At 40.7% G+C, this 20,883-nt stretch overlaps 1 protein-coding gene across 2 annotated transcripts in view; it reads right to left on the bottom strand.

The window, feature by feature from the left end:
- The window catches only part of AGK (acylglycerol kinase), a 54,565-nt gene that overhangs the window by 26,349 nt on the left and 7,333 nt on the right, over positions 1 to 20,883 (bottom strand). For both annotated transcript variants that reach the window (XM_061638768.1, XM_061638767.1), the window contains exons 2-4: positions 18,667 to 18,844; positions 10,330 to 10,369; positions 6,373 to 6,452 (exon numbers count right to left, since the gene is read on the bottom strand). In XM_061638768.1, the coding sequence (XP_061494752.1) occupies positions 6,373 to 6,452; positions 10,330 to 10,369; positions 18,667 to 18,776 (230 nt within the window). In that variant the 5' untranslated portion in view covers positions 18,777 to 18,844. The remainder of the gene's footprint in view (positions 1 to 6,372; positions 6,453 to 10,329; positions 10,370 to 18,666; positions 18,845 to 20,883) is intronic.

Consider the following 20,883-nt stretch of genomic DNA (forward strand, 5'->3'; position numbering starts at 1 on the left):
GAAGTAAAAAGAAAAAAAAGTAGCAGGTCACTTTGTGATGGTTGCTTTTCTTTTTTTAAAAATCCTTCAGTGTTAAACAAAACCAAAATCATGTTCATAATAAAAACAGTCTGCTCTGCATGTCCCCGGCAAATCTGAGAAGCCAAGTCAACCAAGTGAAAGCTGGTCGTCTGGTGGGGGGAGTTTTATTTCATCGGTATAAAGGTGGCTATTTGTCTCTAGCATTAGTTTTTGTATGCAGAATGAGTCATTCACATACAGGTCTCAACGGAAAGATACCTGGGTAAGCAATGAAATCTGCCTACCTTGTGACGGAAGCAAAGGAGTGAGAGTGAGGGGGTGGACACTTGGCAATGTCGGATTCAGACAATTTATGTATTTTATTACATCATATTTTTATCCCACACTTCCCCCAAGGGCCACTCCCAATTTAGCCATACAAGATCCCTATGAGAGGTTAGGCCAAGATGGTGACTGCCCCAAATCACCCAGTGACGTCATGGATGAGTAGGGATTTGAACCTGGGTTTTCCAGGTCATAACTGCAACCACCACCACCACCCCAATTCTCTATGACAGAAGGTGATATTATGAGGAGATGCAAGTCTCTCTCCTTTGTTCATGAATTTGTGGTCGCAAATATGATTCCTAGTTACTAGCTTGTGTTGCAGTACTCACCACACAGGCATTTTTAGAAAGCACCAGGACAGGACTTTCTCCTCGTTAGAAATAATTGAAGTGTTTACCAGCAGACTGGAAGTTCAGAAGAAAGTCCTTCCAAACTCTAGAATTACACAGTGAGGGAAAATGTGTGCCATCACAGCACTTGGTCTTGTGCAGAACGCAGTCTATGTTGGCCCTGCTAAAGGCCCCTTTGCTGTGCTCCCTCACCCTTCTGCACAGCTCTAGGCTCAGCTTAGGGCCAGACTAGATGTGACACTAATTGTGTGAATGCAATTAACTTGTCTACTTTCTGCAGTATGAATAGCAGTGGGTGTGCATGTGTGAGGGGCGAAGAGGACTGCAGCATACAGAGAGGTAAGGTCTAACCCTTTCCCTCCATGCCACAATGCTGATGAAAACTACCCCTCCATAGATGCTATTAAACTGAGGGGGCCAGGGAGGGCGGGGGGAGAAAGAGATACTTTCATTGGGATTGCAGTATGGTGGAGGTGAAGAGGTTAAGCTGCCCTGCATGCCACAGTTCCAGGCCAGCTCCCCCCCCCAGGAAAACTATTTACATCAGGGGCCACCAACCCAACATCCACAGGCACCATGGCACATGTGAAAGCCTTCATTGGTGTCCCCAGGCAACAGCCCAGACTCTGAGCTTTCATTTTTTAAAAATAAGTCTCTAGCCCTCCTTGAAAGAAAGTTATGAAGCAAATTGTGCAGTTACCATTCAAAGATATTTCTGTAAAAGGAGCCAACCAACGTTGTTTGCACAGCAGACAATAGGAATCCCTGGGGTCCTAAAGGGTTTGTTTTCCCCTCACCTTTAGTGCTCTTTTCCTGCTTCTGTCTTAATTTTTAATAGTCCTTGGAATCTACGGAGTTTGTCCTTTCTTCTTCCTAGCCACCAAGGTGCATCTTTCCTGTGGTGGGTTCATCTGAGATGAGACACTCCCTAGAAGTTATTTTCTGCAAATTCTACTGCAATAAGTGTGGGTGGATGTTAAAGAATTCCCTCCCCAAACGGCAAATGCAAAATGAGAAAACACTGCAAAGAAGCTTAGGCATATCTCCTATTGTGCAGGAGCTAAAGCCAGGGACTCATTAAGAAATCACTGTATAGTTAACTTACAGTACAATGGTATAAATGCCTACTTCAGAAGTAATCTCTTTGTGTTTAATGGGGCTTTCTCCCAAGATGGCAGCCTGGTAAGTGGGTATAAGATGGTTTAGGGTACGCATTGAGGGTTCTTGTACCTTTAACAACTGTATCTCCACAATCAGGAAAAACAGGACATAGCTGACTTCCCACGGTAAACATTGGGGGCGGGAGGGGAAAGAGAAGCAACAATGACTGTACTCTCTCTAAGTTTAGGTTCTGCTACACCCCCATGGCAGCCATTTTGTGACTGGTATCCTCAGCACTCTCTCAAAATACAAAATGTGCCCCCTGGTCCAAAAAAGTTGACAACCTCTGGTTTACATTTTTGAATACATATTAATTGCTTTCAGCCAATTAGCAACATGCCGTGGTCAGAGTACTAGCTAGGGTTCCATTTAGATCTCGTATAACCCCTTCATGGGTTGCCAATTCGTTTCAGGGCCAAATTCAAGTGTTTGAAGCCCTAGATGACTTAGGCCCCAAATATCTGAAAGACCATCTCCCTTCCCTATAGACCTTCTTGGGTGTGACCATCAGCAGAGAGGGCTCTCTTGGTAGTTCCACTGCCCTCAGAAGCTCACGTGTGTGTGCCTGCCTGTACGCACAACAGCCTAGAAGAGGACATTCTCTGTGACAGCCTCTAAGTTGTGGAATTCCTTTCTCACAGAGGTGCGTCTGGCACATCACTATTTTTGCTGAAGATCCACCTTATTACCTTGGCAACTGACACTTGGGACATATATTTTTAGGACCCACCCTACTTTGGCGACTGTAATTTGCTTTGAACTGTTTTTAATGTATTTTAAGTTATTGTGAACCACCCTGGGACCTTCAGGTGAAGGCTATGTAATAAATCAGATGAACAAGGACGTTGACAACATCTAGGGTGACCCTTAACTGAACTACCACTCTTAGAACCTACACACAGCTCCAAGCAGGATCACTCTTACACATCACAGGACTGGCCCCTGGTGAGCCTAACAAGGATTCCAGTTTGGTGGGAACAATCTATAGCAGGAAACAATATTTGGATGTGGCTAAATTTACAACCTGGAAAGAAGAAAAAAAAAAGGCTTGCATCACACAATGTATCCGGCAAGCTTCTATGTTGGGCTCCCAGAGAATAATATTGTGATGTACAGAAGCATCTTACAAATTGAACATAGGTATGAACATAGGAAGCTGCCTTAAACTGAGTCAGACCATTGGTCCATCTAGCTCAGTATTGTCTACACTGACTGGCAACAGCTCTCCAGAATTTCAGACAGAAATCTCTCCTAGTCCTGCTTGGAGGTGCCAGGGATTGAACCTTGGACCTTTTGCATCATGCATGGCAGATGGTCTGAGCTACAGCCCTTCCCAAACCTTTTATTCAGGTTTGTATACGTTCATATTTCACTATTCATTTTAATATTTGTAAACAGGAGCAATACTTTCTTTTTAAAGGGGCATGTTGTGATTTGCCAGGGAAATTCAGGTGGTCTTCAATGCTAGTCCTACTCAGACCCATTGAAGTTAATAGACATGACTAACTTGGGTTCATTAACTGCAATGGGTCTCCTTTGAGTAGGATTTAGTTGAATACAATCCTCTAAATTTGCTCATGCTGTTATTTTGTTGGGGCCAAGTTAACTTCTATTTACTGCATTTATATCCCACCTTTTCTCCAAGGAGCTCAAGGTGGTGTACATGGTTCTCCCCCTCCTCATTCAATCCTCATTTAATCCCAGATTATGCTCTACGAGGAAGCACAAAGAAAACGTGGACTAAGAGGGGAAAATTGCAAGCTGAAGGAAGTGTAAAACCACACATGCAGCCTGATTACAAGCAATTGTTGGAATTAAGAGAAAGGAGGCTTACTTCCAGATGAATATACCTGAGTGAGGCTTTGATTTATCCCTTCCATTTCTTAAGTCAGTCCCTTGTATACGTGTATCTCGTTTATGTCCCTCCTTCCCTCTAAAGTGCTCCATGGGGCATACATGGCTCTTCCTAGCCCCCACTGCATACTCCGTGAGGTAGGTTAGGCTGAGAGATGGTGAATGACCTAGGCTTAGCCAGTGGATTTCATGGCTGTCCTAGGCCAACATTCTCATCATCACACCACTTTCTTATTGTGACTTTAGAAACTTTATTTTTTTCCCCCAAAGCCACCCCCCAAATAAGCCCTCAAGCAAATACTGTATTATTATTATTTTTTTTACAATAATTTTTATTCAAATTTTCATAAAACATACAAAACAAAATCATAAAACATTCAAAGACAAAAAACAAAACAAAACAAAAATGATTAAACAAAAAAATAAAATGTTGACTTCCCATTTGTCGCAGATCAAATCAGTTATAGGTCTACAATATATAACAATCCTATCTCTTAAATTATATTATAAAATCACTTTCCTCCAGTAGTTATCTTAATTAATCATCAAATCTCATAAACATTACTTTATTCTTTCCACAAAAAGTCAAAGAGAGGTTTCAATTCTTTAAGAAATATATCTATCAATTTTTCTCCAAATAAACATGTCGATTAATCCATCTCGTTAATAACAATAATAATCTTATTGTCATAACCATAGTCCAAATAAACATATCGATTAATCCATCTCATCAAAATCTGTTAGGTCCAATAATTTCAATAGCCATTATTCCATTATCCATATTAATTCCATCTTCCATCTTCAATAGTCCTGTTAAGTCCAGTAATTTCAGTGTCCAATCTTCCATTATCAGTATTCCATAATAATCTTGCTGTCATAGCCATAGTCATATAATAAGAGTCTGATGGGAATTTCCTCTATCCCAAATATTTTCTTGCCATCAATTCTGAATAAGTTGCTGAAATACTGTTGTAAAGTCATATCTCTGTTCTTCTTTTTTACAAAATGCACTGGCTCATCTCTTGAGAGTTTTTCCATTGTCACATGGCTGCAGTTAATGCCATATATTTTCTCTATATCAAGCTCCATCACGTCATTCCAGTCCAGAAGATTATCCAAGCCATTGATAACTTTATCTCTAATATCTTCATTAATTTCTTCAGAGATAACGTTAAATTCCAAACAGTAGATTTTATTTCTAATATCCATAAACTCCAGATCTTTTTCCAATTCCACATTTGTTCCAATCTCCAGGGCTTGTATCTTCCCTTTATTTTTTCTTTTCTCATCTCTGATCTCATTCTCCTCTCTCACAGGATCCCCTATTTCTTTAAGCTCCTGCGTCATTTTGCTCAGTTCAATTTTCAGCTCCTTACTGTCCTGTCGCAGGGTTTGTTTCGTTATCTCAATCTCATCCATTATTTTCTGAAACATAATTACTTCCAGATTCTCAGCCACTTTCTTGATTGCCATTTTTAAAACCAACAAAACAAAGCAAAACAAAAATAAAGAAGAACCACTTCTTATTTCAGCAACAATTGGGTTAATATTCCAGGCTTGATGACATCACAGTATAAACAGAACAGCCTGCCTTATCTCTCTATGTTCAAGAATACAAAACAAATTTAGTTCCCAGCATCAAAACAGTTAGTGGCGTCGTGAAGAAGCAGATTCGTCAAAATAAAATAGACCAAAAAGAGAATAGTCCCAGACAATATAATGTTCCTCGGAATAGAAATCCCTCTTCTGTTTATATCTTTAGAATGCACTTCCAGGACAGCTTTTTGCAATAGAAACAGAGATAAGCTGTTAATTTCGTGAATAACAGAGAAGAGTTATAGCTCACCCAGAAGTTCTTTAAAGCCGATTCATTTGACAAATCTCTTTTTGCTGCAACAATTTAAACCAAGTAAAAAAAAGAATAGAAAGAAGGGTGCTTGCCTGTTAGTCCGTTTTCTCTTTGAAGAAAAAAAAACGTATCGCATTAATCAGATAGAGCTTGTTCGGAAGTCCGTCCGGCATTGCTGGCTGGACCTTTTCTCATAAATTAATGAAATCCAGTCCTCCCAACAAAAACAGGCTTTTGAGGTTGATCTCTACGTTTCTCCCTGCCCGGGAGAAATTTCATCAGTCAAAAAAAAATGTTCTGGCTGATTTATATCTGAATAAGCTTCTTTTGAGGCGGGAGCCCGTCTCAAAAGCAGGCACAAGCGAAGTCACCCTTCCCGGAAGTCGCAAATACTGTATTATTAATCAACTAATGAAAAATGGAATACAAGCTCTTGGCTGGTAAGATGCAACTTCTACTTTTAAGCGAGAAATATTACTTGTTTTATTATTCAGTAACATTAAAACAAAAACTTTACCTGACCTTGTTTTGGTAATGCTCTTGTGCATTTTAATGTCGGCTACTGCATAATAAATAACCATGGTATTAATTATAAATTATTCTGCAAAAATAATGTAGAGCATCCGGGGGGGGGGGGAGGAGAAAACTTTAAATAAGGGATATTTTTCAAAAGATGTGTAATATGTAAGAACTATACCCTATCAAAAATACGCCTAAGCTAAAATTTTCAATTTGGGACAACTAGACAATCTTTTTAAGCAGGGGTGTTTGGCCTCTCAAGCAAAAAAAAAAAATCATTGGCAATCTTACCCTTTACAAGCTGCAGGGTTGAGAAATACTGTTGCCTTCTTTATCTGCACACTGGAAGGAATAATCTGGTTGCCAAACACCTAGCAATGGAGAGAAAGCAGGAGTTTCCAATGATAAAAGAACCAAAATTCTCCTCTATTTTTGACACTGAAACATGGCACTAACAACTCGGTGTTAGTTTGGTGGCTTCTGGGACCCTCTTTGCCCCACACAGAGAAAATGGTTCAGTGAGGGGGAGCTGAGGTTGCTTTACTGTGCTCCCTCCCAGCAAGCAACCAGTAAAGGCCACCAAGATGCGCGATGCCTAATGTAGCCTAACGCTTTGCAACATGTAGTCTGACCACACTGACATTTTACAAAGATGCACCTCAAGTACATGCAGTTAATTCCACTGTAAACAATGTGAGTTCTATCCATTGACAGCTGGCTCTGCCATAGCATGTCTCACTCTGAGGCAAGCTTCGTAACAAGAATAATATAACTAATAATTTTAATCAATGAATCTATTCTCAATGCTTTTGGTGAAGAGATATAAAGCGAGGCAACTGAAATAATTGTTTTAAGAGAGCTCTGCAGCTCTTCAAAGCAGCAATTTATAGCAATTATCAACATCAGTGAGACTATAAGAGCAGAGAATTTAAAATGTGTTAGAATGTCATGCTCAACTTTGTTCTGTTTGTGTTACTGCAGTGGAAAAGGGAAGGCTGAAAGTATGTGAGAAAGTGATTCATGGAGGCAAAGGACAAAGGAAATCAAACTGCCCTGTTATCTAAAGAACAGATGGGAAAAATCAGTCATTAATTCTATTACTTTTGCATTCTTAAGAGAAATCATGGAAAAAGAGGGTCTACATTCATAATTCTGTGATCTGCTACAGCTGTTAGAAACATCTAATTATTTACTTTATAGGGGGAGTAATACCTGCTTGCTCTGAACAAACAAGGAAGACACCTTGTAAACTGATTTTAAGACAACTCTGTCATATTTGACCACTCCATCTTTATTTTACACTTCCCACTACTTCCTTATAACACAAAAAGCCAGTACTGTAGAAAATAACTGAATATCCTAGAAACTTGTTTTATGTCACCCGATTCTTTCACAAAATCTGATGCCATCTGATGAACAGAATTAGCTGAAACACATGGCATGTGAGGAGATGAAAGGGTAAGTGAATTAACTGACACATTTACACACCATGATAAGCCAGGGTTAAGTTTGGCTTCACTGTGACATCCAAATCCAGGATCCTGGTTTGTTAAGAAGCCAGGATTCATAATCAAACAACAAACCAAGGTTTAGGGCTGGCTAGTGATAAGAACCTAAGAAGAGCCCTGCTGGATCAGGCCAAGAGCCCATCTAGTCTAGCATCCTGTTCTCATTGTGGCCAACCAGATGCCTATAGGAAGCCCACAAGCAGAACCTGAGTGCAACAGTAATCTCCCCAACTGGTATTCAGAGGTATATTGCCCCCAGCAGCAAAGGGAGAACATAAACATCCTGGCTATAACATAGTGATTCTGGTGTGTTAGGGGGGCAGCAAATCAGGATCCTGGCTTTGAACATTACAGGAAATCAAGCTTAAGTATGACTTTGTGGTTTGTTTCTCCAGCTCATGCCATGGAAGAAGTGATGTCGGAGCAATCAGGCAACATGCACCAGCATACTACTCATTCCTTATCAGCCAGAAACTTTTATATTTTTCAGACAACCTTTCTTGGAAAAAGCATATAGAAAGAACCAAAGCGTCAGCACTAAGAACAAGCGGGGCCATACTTAGATTCTATCGCACTGCAGGTGGCAATTTAATTGACCCCACCCTTAAAAATTTTCGAAGTAAGGTTATCCCTCAGATCACGTATGGTGTGGCAGTGTGGGGCTGGGAAGAAACCCATATTGCCAGTTTAGAGGTTATACAAAATAGCTTCCTGAGAAGACTTCTGTCTTTGCCTCCAGGCACCCCAGCAGCGCTGCTACGAGCAGAGATGGGCCTTCCACCGCTCAGAGCCTGTATACACTATACCCTTATTAACTTCTGGAGATCTATAAATGGCGCACCAGCCAAGTTAATACTCAATCTATGTTTTGGCCAGGCCTCATGTGTTGGGTCGTGGAACGCACGAATTGATAGTCTATACCAACTCTATCACATCTCGCCACAGGCCCTCTTCTCTTTAACTAACAAAATGAGTCTTCGTGATGCAATTTATCGACACTGTGCCTATTTAGATAGATTGACTATAATTAATTCTAAATTCTCCAAATGGTACTGGGTTTTTAAGCACGATCACGCCAGAGCATCATACCTGGCCCAGCCTATCCCTGTAAACCTTAGGCTGGCATTCACGGCGCTTCGTTTTAACACCATGCCAAACGCGGTGAGGGATGGCCGCCACTCTCGGACGCCATGGTCCCAGCGACTTTGCATCTGCGGAGTTCCGGAGGTAGAAGATCTACCTCATTATCTGTTGACCTGCCCCATTTATTCGCACTCTCGTGCAAAGTACTTGACAGGGCTGTTGTCACACTCGCACCTGGCTCTAGACTATGAAAAAATACACGATCTGATGTCAGACATGGACGCCTCTATAACGCATAGGGTGTCCCTTTTTGCACTGGCAGCCCAAAAAATCCGTGCAAAACATATTCAGGATTGATCGTTGAGGGGACTCCGGGCGGTTATTTTATTCTCGCACAGACCAGGCCTTTTAGCATTTAATTGATTCCAAGTGTGGTCCCCAGCCATTAAGTTTTATTGTCTTGCTAATTTTAAATGGATCGTATTGGAATTTTAGTTTTATATGTATTATTGATGTTTATCCTTTTAAAATGGATTGTGTGTTGGTTATGCGATGGCCTTTGGCTTTGCAATAAAGTATACTACTACTACTACTATCAGCCAGAAACTTTGGCTTCATCATGATGTGCAAGCACGGCCACTGTGTCTGTAGTGGTGTAACTGCAATAGCACCTTTCAAGTGTTCTTCACTCCGCTGCAACATCAAATGAGTACTTGTATATATGAACTACACCTTCATTTCCATTGTTTAAGCTCTTATACCCCTCTGAACTTCATATCCTAATAATATCCCCAAAATATGGGTTTTATTTGCAGACTCCGAATAATGGCAAGACTCCATGTTACAGTGCTGCAATAGCCTATTAAGAATGTAATAAGAAGTATTTTGAAGTATGTTAGAATTCTGTATTTTGTCAAAATGGATATCATCATCTGTTAAAACAGATGTTTTTATTCTGTACAAAAGATACAGATTTCAGACAGAATCCTAAGTGTTTTATTTCCCAATTACCAATGACACAGCCATTTAAAAAAATTACAGTGTAGTCATGCTTTCAGAACACTTGGGGTATAATAAATCTTATGGCTGTAGGTCCTTTAAATTAAAAAGGGGGCACTCCCCATAAGAGGCACAAAAATGTTTTTATGAACATTCACAGTGAGCAGGAAAAAATATATCATAATAAAATCAATCTGGCTTTTTCCTACTTCTTTAGAACTCCCCACCCCCACCCTGCCTTTTGTGTAAGTACCAGGTCCAATCAGAATGAAAAAGCTATACCCAAATTGCTCTCTGCTCTGTCAGCTGATGAAATGCAATTTCAATCTCTAGAATTGTCAGTCCTGGCACCATTGGCCCATAAGTTTACCTAACAGAAGCAATACAGGTAATTAAATTTCCAGAACTCATACTGAATAATAATAAGTCCACCTTCATGATGTTCCTGAATAATTTGTGATGGCACTGAATTGGATGTCTAATTAGGTGCAAAGCACAGGTCTGAAGTGCCTTGTGGTGTTTGAGCAAAAGAATACAGACAGCCCCTTTGCCAGTCTAGTCACGTAGAAGAGAACCTGCTGGGAGAATCTCCAGAATCCTGCACAAGTGAGATAAGGAGAGGATTTTAATCTAATTTGATCTTGTTAAATGACATTACCTGGGCTTCTTGGCATGCAGCTCTCCTTAACAGGTTGTCGCTATCAGGAAGAAGAAGGAAAAAAGAATAGGTGTTAGCAGAAACTTAGGGAAGGGAGACAGACTGATGCAGACATTTAAAAATATCTACTTCTACTGTTTTGGCACACAAAACATAGACAAAACTTTCCAAAGGGACTACTCGTAAGGCACATTTACTATTTAAAAGTCACTTTTGAGACCAACTTAACTTACTTTATTTCTCTAGCCATGTGTTCATTACTAAGAACCAGATTCTACATGTAATGAGATTACAAAATTGAGTAATGTTTCACTCACAGCTGTTTGTATGCCAAACTGACTGATCCCTACACTATATAAATAGTAAGTAACTGACAAAATTCCCTTCAGTCTTACTTGTGAGTAGCATAATCCAATTGTCAAGCCTGCTGGCAAATCAGTGGCCAAATGATTCATTTTCTTTCAGAAGCATCACGCTAGTTTCAGCACTGTTGATGAACGGCATACGGTCATCAAGTTACAACCTTTCTGTATGTGTACCTGTATTTGCCAATATTCTTCTCTCCTCCCTGCTCTTGCCTCCTCCTCCTCTATTCTCTATTGTTTACACCATAGTCTATTTTAAATGGAATGTTCCTCAGTGGCAAGAACTTGTCTATTTTTGCTTACGTTATCCTCAAAGGCATCATATACACAGATGCCATAATATAATGTGCATAGGACTTGCTGAGTAGGTACAATGAAGTGGGGGGGGGAAACACCTTGAACTGACTCTGTATATGTTGTGCGATGAGATGGTATCATAGCAGGGCATCAGTAAAGACCTCCAAGTCTCTCTGTCAGACCTGAGGATCTGAAAACTCCCAAAGCCATAGTTGCCAATTCCTCCAGCAGCTAGGCTAAATGAGTTACCGCCGGGTCGTAGAACTCCTCTGCGGCATGCATGACCAAAGGACTCATGAACCTGTCTTTGCTTGGAAAAGGGGTGCAGAGTGAGGCAAAGGCAAGGATGAGATTGGGTTGTGCTGATGCAACCAGCTAGGCAGATTTTTAATTTTTATTTTTAGAAAAATGAACAAAGACACCTAAGGGGCAGCCTGCAGGGATGGGAGGTGGAGAGAAGCAGTGAGGTTTGAGCTGCAATAAAACAAAAGGCTTTGGTTTGAGTCCTGCTCTTCACCTTGGATCAGTGTCCAGCTTAGGCTGCAACAGGGAGGCATGTGAATTCTCTAAAACTTGGACCATTGGACTTTAACGTACGTCTAGATTTTGTCAAAGAGCCACACTTTAGTCCATTTTGTATTGCTTGCTGCCCTGGTAACCATAGAGGATGGAGGATACAAATGTATTAAATAAATAAAGGCAAATTTGCTACTTCTCCATATTCCATTTAACCATTCTTTTCAAATAAAACTCCCCATGAATTCATTAATTTTGGGCTGGAAATACTATGTAGTCCAAGGAAGGACGGAAGCAAGAGAGCCAACTTTTTGGAGTGCTTCTCTCTAGAGAAGTGGCATTCCTAGTCTAATTTGTACAGCCTGAAGTGTTCTGGATTTCGGGCAGGCACTACTTTCATCTGCCAGAGAGTAAAGGCCAAGCTGGTAAAACCCCAAGAGGGTTTGCATGTGCCTCAGAGCAGCTGGGGTCAGGGATACCAAGACCAAAGGGCAAACAGAAGCACATCAGTTTAGAGCAGGGCAGCGCTCACCTGGACTCTGCATGCCAAAAGGGCTGCACAACACTCATTTCAATTCAACTCAAATAACACAGCGCGTTTTTGTTAATATGCAGCACGTTGTTTGGCTTATTACAGAACAATTTACTTTAGGACTTCCCCTTTCTCTGCTTAATCCTACTCTTTGGAGCCACATAACTTGCTCTGCCTTACCAACATTTATTGCCACGGTAGCTTTTCTCATGTTACAGAAAACTGATTTCAGATAAAGAATCAATCTGAAGAAATTCAAACTGAGCAGCAAGAGAAATCCTGTCAATAGAAAACCTTTAGTGAAAATAATGGGACAAACAGAAGCAAGCTTTCTAAGAGAGAACACATAAATAATATATTACTCCAATTCAAGCCTAATTGGAATATTTATCAAAGTTTTCCTTAGAGGTATTAGCACTCCCCTTAACATAATGTTTCCTCTTCAAATTCAAAGGAATAAATCATGTGTGTTAAGAAACAGGAACTTTTTTTTTATTTTACAAGAGACTACTGACTAATTGCAGTAATTTTTACTAAGTACTACTTAAAAACCTACTCTAATGCTGAAATGAATTGGACAGCCCTGCTTCCTCTTATCTACACATATACAGAGAGGCATTGCACACAAACAGGTATTTATTATAAGGGCAAAATTCACAGTACCTTTCCCCACCACCACGTGATCACTTTGGGGCAGGGACAACAGTGAGCTACTCTTATTAAAGGATTCTTCACCTATCCTGCTAGGCATCTGAACACCTAGGAAAGGCTAAGAAAAGTAAAGCTTGGCTGATTCACAGTACAGTAGTAATGTAATGGGGACACAATGGAACTGTTCTCATGAGGTTCCTGCCATAATTGTTTGAATTGTTCTTCAGTGTCAGGCTAAATCTTTACAGAGAATGCTGAACTTTGACTAACATCAGTCTCAAGGTTAGAAGCCAAGGCACTGACGTTTGAGCCAAGGTTGTGAAGACTGGGTGGGTGTGCAGAGTTGTATACAATTTAAGTTTGTGCTTGCTGACTGGAAAGGCCTGTCTGCTGAAAGCTAAGGGCTCTCAAGTCCCATTTATTTCAGTTAGTCTTACTAAAAAAGTCACAGTGGAATGCAGAAAAAATCACCTACTTTCTCTGGTTTGCTTCCAAATTGCACCAATCTGCATGAAGGGAAATCCATGAAAGGCAATAGAACTGTATGCTGAAAGCACTGTCAAGGTGTTCTCTACCTTCAGGAACTTCAGTTGCACTTGCGTGATTCTGGTCTGGATTCAGAGATCCACAAAGCCAGCAAAAAGCTTTGGGTGCCACACCACCCTTATTATTTTTTTTTTAAAAAAAATTATATACCACTCAATTGTAATAAATCTGCTAAGCAGTATACAAAATCATCATCAGAGATGTGAAGGCCTGGAAGAATTTGGAAGAAAAACCTTTTTTCTCCCATTTTTTTCTGTGCCTTCACATCTCTAACATCATCAAAATTATCAATAAAAATAGTTTTAAAAGGTATTTAAAAACATTAAAACATAGTTAAAAGCAACAGTCAGCTGAAAAGACATACTTTAATATAAACTTCTGCATGTTTGGACAGGCTTGCCTGAACAAAAATGTCTGAAGCAGGTACCGAAGAGTACAGTAAAGGTGCCTGCCTGATGTCAATAGGCAGGGAGTTCCAAAGCACAGGGGCTGCCACAGTAAAAGATCGATTTCTTACAAATGCGGAACAAGTATTATGTGGCACCTGAAACGGTGCCAGTTTCACAGATCAAACCGGTTGAGTGGGCAGATATGGGTAAGGTGATCCTGCAAGTAAAGCTCTGCTGGATTCCAGCATCCTGTTCAGCACAGTGGCCAACCCAACCCAATGGGAAGCCCAGAAGCAGGACATGAGGGCAATACTCATTCTTGAAGGAAGGAGTGGGGTGGGTCCATAAATGCTACCACTTAATACGGATTTTCTGCTGCAGATCAATCTAGTCAATTCATTTCCTATTATTTTATTTATCACTACAAGAGTTAGCTCTTCAGCCTAGCTCTCAGAGCAGTGTAAAGACATACATAAATACAAAAAAAAAATGCTGAAGTAGATAAAAGTCCATCATAAAAATAAATAAAGTTTTCACTTGGCACCTCAGACAGAATAAGGACAACACCTAGTGAGTCTTCTCTCTTATATAGTAAGAGCAATGACATAATACAAGAAGCTCACAATTAACAGCAGCAGATAGGGCAGATATTGTTTGCAAATTGACTAGCTAGCTGTGTTATCATCTGGAAAAACTCAATGCACTTGTGCTATCACAATGCCAATAACCATAGGTAAAGTGTAAAGTAATTATATCCACAGCTTTTGCTCAGAACTTGCAATCACCACTTCTGCCTTATAGCAAAAAAAAAAAAAAAGGCACAGCCATTTCCAGCTAATGAAATGCTGCTTCGCTGCTATCCAGTTTAACCATTATTTGCCAAACAACTGGGTTGGCTTGGCAGGCCAGTAAAATTGGAAGAGAACAATAAGAAGCATATCTCCATTTACTTTGGTAACCAAACCACAGTCAGTACAGATCTCATTCTTATTTCAGCTGCCCAAGATGGACCACAACCACCAAGGCAGATGAGAAAGGCAAATTCTCTCTGCAAGATTTTTGTAAATAAAATCATTACGGGTGGCTTCAGCAGACTTCTTTGGGGTATATTTTTCTTTAGAACATAAAGCTGCCAATTCTTAATGAAGAGTTCCAGTTGGCTCCTTTATAAGATGAGTGGTGCCTAAACCTCTTAGAATTCAGTGTGACTGCAAATGGAACGGCCACACTCTGCTGTCCTGGGCATATAGCATTTCAATGGAGAGGAGATCAGATAGTCAGCAGAGACTGTGGGTGATCAGAAAGAGAAAAACTTGTGTTGCAGGGAGCACTAGTCTATTGTTTCAAGCCACCCTCTCACAGTGCCATGTAATAATCATTTTCATTTTTGAACTGAGAAAGCGGGCACTGCTGCCTGTAATGCTGCTCTACAGAATAAAGCCTTCAAATTCCACAGCCAAAGTCCACATTTTACCATTCAAGGATAAATATGAGCTAATTGGAGATGGTTTTGGCACTGGATCTCTGCACTCCCCCTGGAAGGAGTCCTTCAGCGGCAAATGAGTACGCTATGCCTGAGACAGCTAATTGCAGGGAGTCAAAGGCTAATCTGAAGCAATGTTGAACTAAAGCAGAACTCTTTGCATTAGAAGCTCTTACTATGTCAGGAAAAAAGGGACAAGATTTCACTAAACCTTTAATCTGCTATAAAAGGACACTATATAAGTCTCGTCAAGAGTGCTTCAAGCATAGTAATTTAGTCTCCAGCATCAGTAACAACCCAAACTCACTTGCCAGACTATGTACATATTACCTAATTAAGCCTTCCGAATGTTGCTCAACATTTCAGGTATATGGCTCTACATTTATTTATTTGAACACCCAACTCACTATATGATGGAGTCTCCAGGAGCACCCTGGGAGCTTAAATAGGCATTGGTCCCCATGAAATCTGGCTTAGGGTTAACTCTGCTGTAGGCCTGTATTTAAAGCCCTGCTAAGTAGTTGCATACAGTCATGTTAACATAAGCCCTCTTTAGGTATTCAGCTAAACATGTGAAAATATAAAATATGTTGGCACCATCCCAATGCCCTTGCCTGCTTCAACCCAACCTCTCTGCACTGAATGAGAAAATACAAAGGGGGCTTCAAAGCTCTCTGGAACTCACTGGGAGTTTAATAAGCAAGAAGCCCCCTTATGACCTTCCCTTTCAATGCAGTTTTGGAGAAAGGTCATAGCTAAGTGGTAGGACTGCTATTTGGATGAGCCTCAGCAAGTCCAACCACATTAACACTAAGCAGAGATTCTCTGGTTTGTACATAACACTAAGCAGAGATTCTTTGAAACTGAAAGCAGTCTTGGCAGAGCACTTCCTCCTGGCCATGTGGGATAAAGAGATGAAAGCGTGCAAACCTGATGCTCTGGTTGAGCTTGCTGAGGCTCTTCCACATAGAACTAAACTATGGTTTAGCATTATGTGAGAACCATCCCTATGTGCATCTGCACCCTGGTGAATCTTTTGATAAGGTAGTACTATGATAGATTAAGAAGACATTGTCATACTGGGATCCTAGTTTAAGACAGGGCAATTTTTGTCCACCGGGTGAGGATGTTTCCATCCCATTAACATCCATAGGGTGTGTGGGTGTTTGTTCTTGGTTCATTTCATTTTGTAAAGGAAGCAACCACCTTCTTTCCTTCAGAAAATGAGAGCGTAAGCATCACTGCAATAAAATGAAAGAGAACTATTTTCATCATAAGGACCAAAACCAATGTACTGGTTTCTAAAAAGTATATTAATAAGCTTTAATATTTATCTATTTATTTAATATCCTGCCCTTCCTCCTGGAAGGAATTTTAATCCCTGTTTGCACTGTTAATATAGTTTCAGGGAAAAGCAAATATAGCCAATGATTTTAAACCACTGTTGGCTTGCAAAGCACAATCTGCACAATCACTTTTTTAAGAAATAGGAACGAATTAAGCCTTTCTGTTTTCGGATCTCTTTTATGGTGAATCCTGCCAGAGTCTAAATGGAAGACTTAAAAAAACAAGTCTACTTTGGCTCTTTCTCAGGTTTTTTTCTCTTCATGGATGTCTTGTGCTTCATTCAATCACTCAGATTTTTTACTGCATTTGTTTCCAGTGTATGTTTGAATATGCAGTAATTTGGTTCGGTTGATTTCAGTGGGTTTTGACTGTGACAGTTGTATTCAGGATCTACAAAAGTCCTACAAGGGCATAAAGTGTGTGTTTGGGGATGGCATGAGCCAGTCTCACCACCAATGTCCCCTTCCCTACCTGCTTCACCCCCAATCTTCTTGCATTGAGCAGGAGAGCCTGAAAAGAGTTCTAAGAGTTTTGAAGCCTCCCTGTGATCGGACACTCTCAGTTATCAAGGTTTCTGATCTCAGAGAGGCTTCCAACATTTTTAGTCAAAAGTGTTAAGAAGCTTCCTTCAGATCCAGTCAATGCCGGAGGTTGCAGCGGATCAGGCGGGGACATTGGGGCAGGGCCAACACAGTTTATGCCAGGGGTTGGTGCAACGATGCACTTGAGGACATCCTATGGCATCTACAAAGCATCTAAACCACATACACACACATTTCTGCCCTTGGTCAGAAGGTGGTGAGGATGGTTAGCTTTTTCCCCTTTGAGAAGTACATAGAGCTGAAGGAGGAAGTTAGAAGTGTGGTGGTCTTTCCAACTTTCTCTTTTAGCTCACTCTGCTTTTCAAGGCTAAGATTAATTCTACTGGAGCCTACTTTTACCCAGATCTCTTGGAAAAGCAGAGACGGGAGAGGGAGAGAGAAAGGGAACATATGAACATAAGAAGAGCCTGCTGGATCAGGCCAGCGGCCTATCTAGTCCAGCATCCTGTTCTCACAGTGGCCAACCAGGGAGAGGGAGAGCACTCTGTCTTGGGGAGGGGGTGCTTATCCAGGGAAGGGGAGAGAAGTTATCAGAAGTGGTAGTGCCCACAGCACTTCCTGAAAAATCCAAATGTGCCCACAGGCCTAAAAAGGTTGGCAACCCCTACACTAAACCATGGTTTAGTGTTATGTGCGAACCAAACTGTTCTCAACTAATAATTCCACATGGTGTGGTTAAACACCACTCCAAGTTTGAAGCAAACAGGCAGAACCACTAAGTGGGATTTTAAAAATATATTATATAGCCTTACATAGCACATTTAGTAACAGATAGTCCATTTAATTACACACACTTTTTGAGCCCATGTTTTTCATCATTAAGTCTAAAACATCCAGGAGGAAAACTGTTCAGTCCTGTCCATTACAGCTTCATTTAATCTAAACTACAGTCATCAACTTCATCCTAACAAATTGCCATACTGGTCCCAAAGAAAGACATGAAACAATTAAGTGTATACCCTTTACTTAAAACAGTTTTTTCTCTTATAGATGCATAAAACCAGTCTGTAGCCTCCTGCTGATCAAAATGTGAAAGGTGTTCTACAGACTAATTTTTAGATTTACAAACACATAAACTGCCTCTTCTTTAAAACTGAAAACTCATTGAGAGTCTTTGTTTTTACTACATTGCAGCAGCAAGGGACTTCACATTTTTTTATAGAAATGGCGAAGGGGTGCTTAACCTTTTTGCCAGTCAAAATTTCCCCAGATCTGCTTTTCTTCACACAAGGGATATTATTAAGTAGATGTATTTTTCCCACCATTGGGAGAAAAACTGCTTAGAAGTGTTTTTGATCTGAAATATAGAACATGGGGGAAAGGATAAGCCCCTCTACCTTGTGTTACTGCTCCAATTAAATTCAGAGCCTTCCGTGGTAAAGTAAAGCAAAAATAATTGGGAGCACAGTCTGTGTTTTTCCTGTCACTTCTGGTTTGGCCCTAGATTCTAGTTTAGTTTAGGGGGGGAAATCAAAATCAAACCCTTTCATTCCAATACTATTGTAAAGATTAGGAATTCCATCCAGATAGTTCAAGTCAGATCCCTTTCAAATCAATGGGGCTCAAGTTCAACAATCTTAGCATGGATCAAATCCAAGGTAGTAATTACCAGTGTTTTCCATACAGCCAGTTTCCTCCCCAGACGAGCAAGCAGGCCCCAACAGTAGTCTTCTTCCAGTGATTTCTGAGTGTGTGAAACATTTTGACGACTCTGGCCATGTTTATGTTTTACTCTGCTGCACACTTTGTGAGGGACTCTGATGTGAAGAAGCGGAAGACAAGAACATCTGTGTGGTAAACCATAAATAAAAGATTAATATAATCTAAAACAGGGAAATGGCTGCAACATTCAGTTACCTCTAAACATCTATTTCTTTCCTGTTAATAAAATAAAATGGCAGGAAATATTATAGGATGAAAAAAGCATTGTCCCCATTTATTACTATCCCCAGTATCAACTGCAGTACCACACAGAGCTTGCCATACCAGATCATAACAAGATCCATCTCATCTAACATCCTCTTTCTAACAGCTGCTGCCCTTAGGGAGCCCGCAAGCAGAAGGTGAAGACAACCATCCTCCCCTATTGATTTGCAACAGCTGGTATTGAGAGGTACACTGCCTCTGAACAATGTTGACGTGTGTGCGTTGTTGCGTGAAACAGCATACATTACGTTGGAGTTAAGTTGAGCAAGAAACTTCTTCAGAGCATTAGATCATGTTAAGAGTCTTTATTAAGACATTACGGCCAAAGGCTTAAGAGTAAATACATGTAGAGTTTCTTCAGTCACCCCCCTTCTGGTACATCTCTCTCCAAAGGTAAACACAGAAGACAACCTCTCAGTTCAGAGGCAATACACAGAAGAATCAGCTTAACACAGATAGCTGCTAGAACTTTTCCCAGTCTATCGCGATGGTTACCATAGCAACGGCCTTGGCTGTCCGTTCCCAGACTGGGCAAAGACATAACTCCCCCTAGCTACAGTTTTTCAGACTTGATGGAAAAACAAACTCAGTGACAGTGCGGTTCAATGGTCAACAATCCCCCCTTTTTCCCATCATGTCTGTAACTCATTACAACAATAACAATACATTTCTCCAATACATCTTGCAATACAGCTTACATTGCAGTACAGTTCAGAACATCTCTGTACATTTAGCTAACACTTTATTCAATCAAACTTTCAACTCATTCCAAGCCTTGTCACCAGTTTGCCAAATTTCTCCTCACACAAAGGCTTGGTCATTATGTCAGCCACCATGTTGTTAGTGTCACAAAATGTCAGGTTAACGAACCCCTGCTGCACACAATCCCTTACGTGAAAGTATCTGACACTAATATGTTTTGTTCTTTTGGTATGAGCTTCTGATGTGGCTATCTTAATGCAGGTCTGATTGTCTTCATATACAGTAATCGGAAATTGCATATCAATGCCTATCTCCTGCATGAGCATTGCGAACCATTGTAGCTCATTACAGGCCTGTGATAGAGCCACATACTCTGCTTCTGCACTTGAGGTTGCCACCACATTTTGTTTCTTGCTGCTCCAGTCAATGCATGACCCGTGCCACATCACAACTATGCCAGAGGTTGACTTACGACTGCTCAGCTCCCCTGCATGATCTGCATCCACAAAACATTCAAGACCTCCTGTCTTTGCTCCTGACAAAACCAGACTCTTTGTCTTCGTGCCTTTCAGATAACGCACTATCCTTTTAATCCCTTGCCAGTCAGCCTCTGAAGGATGCTCTACCTTCCGGCTTAAAATGCTGACTGCATTACATATGTCTGGGCGAGACACCTTCACCAAATATTGCAATTTCCCTATTATGCGCCTGTACTTCTCAGGTTCTGTACAAGGTGTCTCTTGCACGTTTTGTTGAAATGCCACAACCACTGGTGTCTTCACAACATTACATTCTGTCATGTTGCATTCTTCTATGATTTGATTTATTTTACTTTCCTGACTCAATGTTATGCTTCCGTCTTCTGCATGCACAATATCCGTGCCTAAATAGTGTGTGACAGGCCCCAAATTCTTTGTGTCCACCTGCCTGCCCAGTTGCTCATTAAATTCTCGTTCCTCTTGCTGCTCATGATAAATATACATGATGTCATCAACGTAAACTGCACAGAACGTGGTTTTCATCCCCTGTCTCTTTATATACACACATGGATCTGCCTTGCATCTTTGGAATCCCATTCCATGCAACACTCTGTCCAATTTCTCATTCCAGCAGCGTGCACTTTGCCGCAGTCCATATATTGATTTATGCAGTTTACACACGAACCCTTCCTTTGACACAGAACCCGGAGGTAGTTCCA

This window comes from Rhineura floridana, chromosome 8, assembly GCF_030035675.1.
Source record: "Rhineura floridana isolate rRhiFlo1 chromosome 8, rRhiFlo1.hap2, whole genome shotgun sequence".
Classification (NCBI taxonomy): domain Eukaryota; kingdom Metazoa; phylum Chordata; class Lepidosauria; order Squamata; family Rhineuridae; genus Rhineura; species Rhineura floridana.